We start from the raw sequence: 8,372 nt of genomic DNA, 5'->3' as shown, positions 1-8,372 counted from the left end.
GGTTTCGCAATCAAATATTTATATATATTTAATAATTTTTAGTACAATTATAGAATCTAACTAAAAGTTATTGGCTTCTTCCGAACCCGCATATGACACACTAGCTCCGCCCCTACTTTGCATCAGGGTAGACTGTCTATATCACACCCCTTTGGTACGGCCTTTCCCTGGACTCTGCATGAACACGAGATGCTTCGTGCACCGAGCTGTCCTTTTTTTTTTTATATGTAGTGTGTGTGCGTGCACACACGTGTTTGGTACGAGGAAAGTAATTTTTTACGAAAATAACTTTTTTTTTAAAAAAAAATATGTATTTTTTTAGATTAAATTAGTAATATGAAGTTAAGAGTTTGGATAATTGCAAAGGAAGATGATATCTGCTCAAACCAAACACACACATAAAAGGTAATTATCTGTATATTTATAAAAAAGTATAATTAGTAATATAAATTTTTTGTTACATTATCGGTGAATATAAGTTAACTTTTATATTGAGAACACCATTTTCCCCACCCAACTACATAAAACACACGATAATATATAATATCCTATAGTCATCAATTCCTAAATATATGGATTACAATTTATTATATTGGAGCTGAAATAATGATCTCTTAGCCATTAAGCTATCCTCTTGAATATTAGTACGGAAATTCATCAAAAAGAATTTCAAAAAAAAATGGCCAAAGGGGATAAGGCCTTTGTAATTTGTGGCTTATTATTAAAAGGATTGTGAGGTTTCAAAAGTTGTAGTTTTCTTTTTGAAAATTCAACTTTGTATTTTTATTTTTTTTAATTTTGTTTGTGTTTTTCTTTGATTGGAATGAGGAAAAAGACGAGAATATACCTTAAAGGACTGGTTTCCCTATAAAATATGGAATTTAGTGTTTGTTTCATTAACATGTTCTAGTTTGTTGTATGGAATATTATGGCGACTAAGAACCTTCCGTGCTATTACAAATGATTTGTTTAATAGTATTTTTTTTTTAAATTTACCTTTTTGCTTTATAATTCGATACTATATCTTTTCAAGTGAATCAAATCACAGTAGTGATTTAGTATGTCATAGAATTTTTTTTTATATCTTTTATAAACTTATCTCAATCAGAATATTGACCTTTTATTTTTAAATTGCTTTTGGCAGTTGAATTTGTTTGTACACTTATTCTTTTTATGTGCCGCTTGTCAATACTTAAGGGAGTGGACAATCTAAATAAATCTAAAAGAATAAATCTAAAGAAGAGAATTGACAAAAAAAAAATATGTTACATTAAATTGAGTAATTTAATCCTATAAATTAAAATAAAAATAAATTTCACTTAATCATGATTAATTGAGAAATTAATACGTATGTTTTTTATTATCAGATTGATGCAAACACCATTTGTGGGTTTTAAAAAAATCTCGGTGAACTCCCTTCCCCTATTATTTATGTAATAGAAGATGTTAATGAAAATTAATATTTATAAAAAAAACAAAAAAAAAAAAAAAAACACTCCATATATACAAACTCAAAAAATAAATGAAACGGAGAATTAAATAAATGAGTTGGTTATTTCCTGGAAGTTCTAATTTATACCAGTATATTCCATATCAAGTAAGATGGCACCCTTTTAGTTTGATTTAATTGCCAATTTATTTTGGTTTCTCTTGGTGACAACGCTTTGTGCTCGACTAATTCTATTTCGGACCGGATAAAGTTTATTATTTACCAATTTATTCAAACATGTGACTTAAATAATTTGATTGTACAAATCTCTCAAATTGTGAGACTACATAAAGCATGTGCACAAATTAGAGAAGAAAACGTAAAATTAAGTGTAGATTCATGAATTTAAATTAATTGTCTTTATCTTGCAATATAATTTACTTAGATTGCAAATGAAGCATAATTTGCAAGTGGGATATTTTCATTGTTTTTAAATCAAGTGCATTATGATTTGCACAAGAAAGCCCCATCATTAATCCATTCCTTTTCTTAGGCTTGTGTTATTGGCGAAATCTCAATTAGTTCATGGCACTTCACTAGGTATTTATAAAGTTTTTGACTTTTGGTGTTCTAACGTGCCCTTATAATAACAATGGGATTCTATATTTTATATTTGCCCTTTCTTTTTATTATGTAAGTGTAATTCTCATAGAAAATATTTTAGTAATTTTTTTCTGATGTTTGATAAGTGAGTGAAAAATATTTTTCAGATAAAATACATATTAAACATTAATAATAAGATTAGTAAATAGTATAGTGATAAATTTTTGAGTACTAAATATGAATAACAAGAAAAATATTTCTGTTAACCAAACACCAAAAAATGACTTACTTGCAAAAAAAATATTTTCTTAAAGAATGACTTTCCTAGTACCAAACAAACTACTACTTACCTTCCCAATGTGTGTATATATGCCTCTTAAATGACGAGATTCTATTCAGCAATTTGAATTTAGAGCATATTACATCATACCATGGAAGTCCTTGTTTGTTCGTCATCTTCTTCTTTTTTCATGCGTTCTTCATTTAGCCACCTAAAACGAAATATCACTAATATTAAATTCTTGATTAAGCTCGAAGAGTTGAGGCATAGACCACTGATGGTAAATGGGAGAATTGGATTAAATTTGAGTAAGTTATAAAAGTTAAAAAGGCAAATGAGCGAAATGGATTGAATTTGAGCAGGTTATAAATAACAACAAAAATGAATCATAACACGTGTGAGAAAAAACTATTCTATTTTTAAGAAATTGTGTATCACCCAAATAACATACTCCTATAACAACTATCTTGGTCAATAGAAAAACTTGAAAAATAAATTACATAAAGAAGCACGTCGCAATATTTGAAAATTTACATTTGTCAAAATACTCTTTCCAATAACTAGAGAAGGTAATTGAGATTCTTTAGGGACCAAGATGTAACATTTTAAAATTCTCCTAGTTGTAGCAATATTCCTATTATCTTATCCATTTTTCATATGTACTAAGCTCTTGCTATGTCCGAGGTCTGGTAAAAAATCGAACCATAAAGGTTTATTACACCAGCCTTACCCTGCATTTTTGCGTAAGCAAGCTTGACGGAACACCCGAAAGAAGTTCTTTCTCCATCGAACGGGAACGGACGAAGAACGAGGAGACATTTTTCATAGAAAGTTGTTTTCACAGCCCAGACCCGTGATCTCCGGACCACATGACAACAATTTTACCATTACACCAAGACTCTTATAAAAAATAATTTATCAAACTAGGCTTTATCAATCAATTTAGCAATTTACGGGATATAACAAGAAATTATTTTCAAAGTGCTTTACGAAGATTGGAGAACAAGATCATATGTGATATCTTCTTTTTGTCAAACAAATTTTTTTAATAATTAATAAATACTTCTTATATTATTAACATATCAATATTATATAATTTATTTATGTTAAAATTAAACTCCATATTTATTTTGTATTCAGTCAAACCCAATGGAAGAGTATTTAAGACCATTCCTAATTCCCATTTAAACACCTACCGAAAAACACCATGTTCACCCTCCAAATCCACACCGTCGACTTCCCACAACCTCTTCCGACAACCGTCGCCACCACTTCCTCCGCCGCACACAGCCCAAACCCTAACAATAACCTCAGCAGCCTAAGCTTATCAGAACTCAGAGGGATCGTCCATCTGTTCCGCCACCTTCCCTCTTCCACCACTATCGCTAACCCAATTGCCCGCACCACCACCGTCTTCATTGTTGCTGTCCCAAATTACCTCTCCCCTGATGATTTCCTCCTTTTTTGTGGGACCCATATTGCTGACTTCTCTCATGTCCTCTTCCTCATGTATGTTTGATAATTTCTTCTATTTAGAAATAATTTAATTTTAACTTACAATGTTAATAGCTAATACAAATATCTATGGTTTGTGTTGATTGTTTATTATTGCTTCATTTCAGGAATGATGGAATAGAACATAGTTACAGTGTGTTGATCAATCTTGTTAATCAATTGGCTGCTGATGGGTTTTACTGTAGCTTCAATGGCAAAAGGTTTAAGCCTACTGAGGTATCTAACTGCTGCTCTTGTTTTTATTATTAGTATTATCTTTAGTATTAGTATTAGTATAAGTTTTGTCATTACTATAGTTTTTACCATTTATTGATACCACTACTGCTGCTGCCGCTACTACTGTCGAGCGTCGACTACTATTATGTTTATCATTATGACTATATTTCTTTGGGTTTTTTGTGCAATTTCTCAGGCTGAGGTTTGCCATGTTTACTTTATTCAATCAGTGGAATACGCAGAGTCAGCACATATTGCAAGTACACCTCCTCTTGGTTATACTGAATTGCCAACGTGTCCAGTGTGCCTTGGTGAGTAACTTGGTTTTTCTAAATTTTTGTATAATTGAAAATGTATACAACAACTATGTCTCAATACCAAACTAGTTTAGGTCAGTTGTATGAATCTTCAATATCCATTGTTTCGTTTAATTACCTTACAATTTTCTTTTCGGACAAATTAAGGACTCTCTAAATGCATATCCCTATATTGTCATGCAATCTCTAACCAAACTTTAAGTACTTCTATCCTAAGTTGCTCAGACATGGCAATTTAGGTGCCGCACACGTGTCGACATGACATGTCGACACTAGTATGAGTGTGAGTATGGGATCCGTACTGGATCTGGTCAAACAATTTTGGGTACTTTGACCACGACGAACGGAAAAATTCAAGACGAGATACAATTTGATTCCCGAAATCAAAACTAAAACTAGGGAAAGTTTGAAGAAAATAGCATACCTTATCTAGGAAATCAATCCTTTACTTATCTACAACTTGAGAATTAAAAAGAAATCCACACTTTACAAGCTATACATAAGTATTCCACAAAATTTCTCATAATTTAGAGATTTTTTTGAATTATTTTTAGTCGGATCCCTGCACCCGTATCCGGACTAGGATCCGTATCCCAAATCTTAAAATTTACATCTCGAAGGATCTGACCTCTAGATCCGCACCCGTGTCGGACGCCCGCACCCGTGTACGAGCAACTTAGCTTCTATCAAACACGAGACCTAATGTAAGTGTGCCAATACTGGACTAACCTTAGTTCCAACTAGTTGGTAATTGCTATGGATATCCTTGTGTTCTGTTTATCGTTATGTCCACATGGATTCCAAGACGTAAATCTTTTAAAATATCTTTCCTCCATGAGATTTTAGGTTTAACACCTTAACTCGTCATAATGTTGCACCTATGGGCTGCAGTGACAGAGCATTTGGATGTCTATGTAGGACATGATGAAACTATCTCAAGCGACCTTCTCTTAGTTTTTCTTCTATATGCGTTATTTGACCTTCTGTAAATGTGATAATTTCTAATTTTATCTAGTCTTATATGACACTGCATCTATTTTCCGCATTCATATCTATGGTCTTTCTAATTATAAGTTGAAAATTTTTTGTATCTTTTTTTATATGTTATATTGATAACTTACGCAATTCGTGTTGAAAATTTCAGAAAGATTGGACCAAGATACAAGCGGAATACAGAGTACGCTATGTGATCATTCATTTCAGTGCTCTTGTGTCTCAAAGTGGACCTATTTGGCATGCCAAGTGAGTATTCTTGTCTAATTGCCCCCCATTACTTTCATTTACAGTGATGAAATCCAAGTGGTTTGATCAAATATTAAGAAAAATCCTAGATATGTGTTGTCTTTACAATAGTAGATTTTGTACTGCTTAGTTTCATCTATGCACTTCAGTTGATGAGTGAGTGCTTATTTGCACCTTCAGTTATAATGTCTATAGATTATCCTTACCCAACGAAAAACTCTTTTACATGCTTGAATTTATACTTCTAATTCTTTCTTTTTTCTCCATTTGTGTTAGTAAAATAACCGTCTTGCATAATTTGTCTGTATCAGTGTGTTCACTCACAATGTTTTCATGTCTATTGTAGGTCTGCCGACTTTGTCAGCAGCAAGATGAGAGACCTACCTGTTCAGAGTGTGGAACGTTGAAGAATCTTTGCGTTTGTCTGATTTGTGGTTTTGTAGGGTGTGGAAGGTACTGAACACATTTTTTCCCCTTTTAAGCTCCCTACTAGTAAACTCCATAAGTTGCTATTGACTTGATGTTGTTTTAATATCTCTAACCTGTCGTTCTATTGCCTGTTTTTGTCCCAGGTATGAGAAAAGGCATGCTATAAAACATTGGACTGATGTAGCGCATCACTATTCACTTGAATTGGAAACCCAACAAATCTGGGACTATGTAGGCGACAAGTATGTCCACCGCTTGAATCAATCAAAAGGTGATGGAAAGTTGGTTACTGTGAATTCGCGTTGTACAGCAGCTGATGGAGAATGTACAACTTGTGGCTATGATGAGGATTCAAGTTTTAGTGGTGCTCTTTTCACCAGCAAAGTTGATTCGGTAATTTTTGTTTTCTTATATCATTCTCGGTTAGCAATGATTTTTCTTCAGAATCAGTTGAAATTCAAAGTCCCTCCTTGTCCTCTCTCTTTTAGTGTTACTTTGTTAATATCTGCTTATCTCGAAACCAATTAATTTTATTCTACCTAAATGTAGATTGTTGACGAGTACAACAATCTTCTTGCTAGTCAGCTGGAGGCTCAAAGACAAGTAAGCAAAATTTGAACCTACTTTCGATTTGTTGATCAGCACTTGCATTATTTAATCTAAAAAGTGATACCTTGACCTGCCATAACATTTATTCGGTTTAGCAGTTTTCGAGATGCATGCAATGTAACTGGAGCTCAAGCTAGTTAGAGAGCAAAAAAGTCCTTTTCAGTTAATTAACAGTTTCCGGAGAAATAAGAAAGTTAATTTACAGTTTGACTTATGTTTCTCTCAGCATTATGAATCTCTACTAGTGGAGGCAAAAAGTGGAAAGGAGAGTTCAATATCCAGGGCGGTGGAGAAGGCAGTTTTCTCTAAGATGAATGACATGCAAGCTAAGATAGAAATGTATACAGAGGAGACGAAGTCTGTTGCAGAGGTATGAACTGATAAAGGAAAAGTTATTTTTGTAAATTGCTTGGATCTTTTTGTTCCTTATTTCACCTTTAGATCAACTAAATAACTGATCGGATAGTTACTCTATGTTATTAGAGGAATCAAGTGCTTCTGAAAAACCAACAGCTTTTGCAGACGAAGTGTAAAGAAACTGAAGAAAGGTACATTTATATGTTTGGCTTATGTTATCTTCTCAGTCATCAATAAAAATTGCTGGAGCACTGATTTAGTTTGATATTAGTCAATTTGGTGTACCAATGTGTTGGCCGAATTAATTTGTGTGTCTTTTGCTTCACTTCCATGTCATTACGCATGAAACATTATGCATAGTGACTTGGCTAGAGAGATATGCGTGGTGTCTTAAACTCTTAATGCTTATTCTTGACGTGGCTTAGTTTTCTCGTTGGAGCTTACTTTGCTCCGTGACTAAAGTGTATTTAACTTTCCATGTTTAGAGAAAAGTTATCACTCAAGTCCAAGGACGAGAAAATACTGGATCTCAAGGAACAGGTACTTCCGTTGTATTCCATTGGTGTCGCCTTCTTGTTCAACCCTACTTTTGTTCTTAACCATTTTATTACAGCTATGTATTTTTTCTTGACTTTTGTAGATACGCGACTTGAAAGTTTATGTTGAAACTCAACGAAAACTTTCAAACATGGGAATTTCAGATGGGAAGGGAGGGTCAGTTCTCTCTGTAGAATCCAACCAATCTTCCAGCAATTCTCGAAGGCGATCAAAGCTAGGTCGAAGAAGGAACTAGTAGCGATGGATCATCCTCCACACCTGTATTATATGTGTTTGAGCAATGTAGATGGCAGAGTAATTCAGTTTTTGGTGAAGAAAAAAAAAGCTCGATACCTGTAAATTCATGAAGTTGGCCAGTCTAATGAATTCTTCCGGACAAGTTTCTGGAAAGAGAAGTTCCCAAGAAGTGAATTATATGTTTACTTCATTTTAAGTATGCGTCGGAAATTGGGAATTATAGGCACTGATTTATTGGGAAAATATTAGAAATAGCTTGATTTACAACTGCTAAATGAAAATTAGCCACAGTTTCAGAAGTAATTGAAATTTAAACGCTTTTTCATGTCAAAAATAAAATCTAAACAAAAACACTATTAAAAAGTCGGAAAAATTTCAGCCTAACATGTTGGAGTTCGATTTTTTTATGTATGAGATTCTAGTATAATGTGTTGGAGTTCCAACATAATATGCTGGAAGTTTATACGCAGGAGCTTCATAATTCAGCATATTATGTCGGAACTTTTTGTGTTACAGTTAGGGTATTTTTGTTCAGATTTTGTCTCCGCATAAAATAGTGGTTATTTTACGATGATTTTGC

General features: G+C 33.2%; 1 protein-coding gene across 1 annotated transcript; it reads left to right on the top strand.

Annotated features, from left to right (window-relative positions):
- On the top strand, positions 3,475 to 8,095 carry LOC109234454 (BRCA1-associated protein). The gene is made up of 11 exons (XM_019400459.1): positions 3,475 to 3,821; positions 3,935 to 4,043; positions 4,240 to 4,354; positions 5,505 to 5,602; positions 5,949 to 6,055; positions 6,175 to 6,424; positions 6,581 to 6,634; positions 6,867 to 7,010; positions 7,124 to 7,188; positions 7,483 to 7,537; positions 7,638 to 8,095. The coding sequence occupies exons 1-11, from the start codon at positions 3,520 to 3,522 to the stop codon at positions 7,788 to 7,790; spliced, it is 1,452 nt and encodes a 483-aa protein (XP_019256004.1). The 5' UTR covers positions 3,475 to 3,519; the 3' UTR covers positions 7,791 to 8,095.

The sequence above is a fragment of the Nicotiana attenuata genome, chromosome 11 (assembly GCF_001879085.1).
Source record: "Nicotiana attenuata strain UT chromosome 11, NIATTr2, whole genome shotgun sequence".
Lineage (NCBI taxonomy): Eukaryota > Viridiplantae > Streptophyta > Magnoliopsida > Solanales > Solanaceae > Nicotiana > Nicotiana attenuata.
This window is presented reverse-complemented; position numbering and strand designations above follow the sequence as displayed.

What these genes read in the sequence shown, in the direction of transcription:
- LOC109234454 (XM_019400459.1), top strand. Translation starts at nt 3,520, where the DNA reads ATGTTCACCCTCCAAATCCACACCGTCGACTTCCCACAACCTCTTCCG. An exon ending in GGACCTATTTGGCATGCCAA is followed by an intron (nt 5,603 to 5,948) that starts GTGAGTATTCTT and finishes TGTCTATTGTAG; the next exon opens with GTCTGCCGACTTTGTCAGCA. An exon ending in AGCTGGAGGCTCAAAGACAA is followed by an intron (nt 6,635 to 6,866) that starts GTAAGCAAAATT and finishes TGTTTCTCTCAG; the next exon opens with CATTATGAATCTCTACTAGT.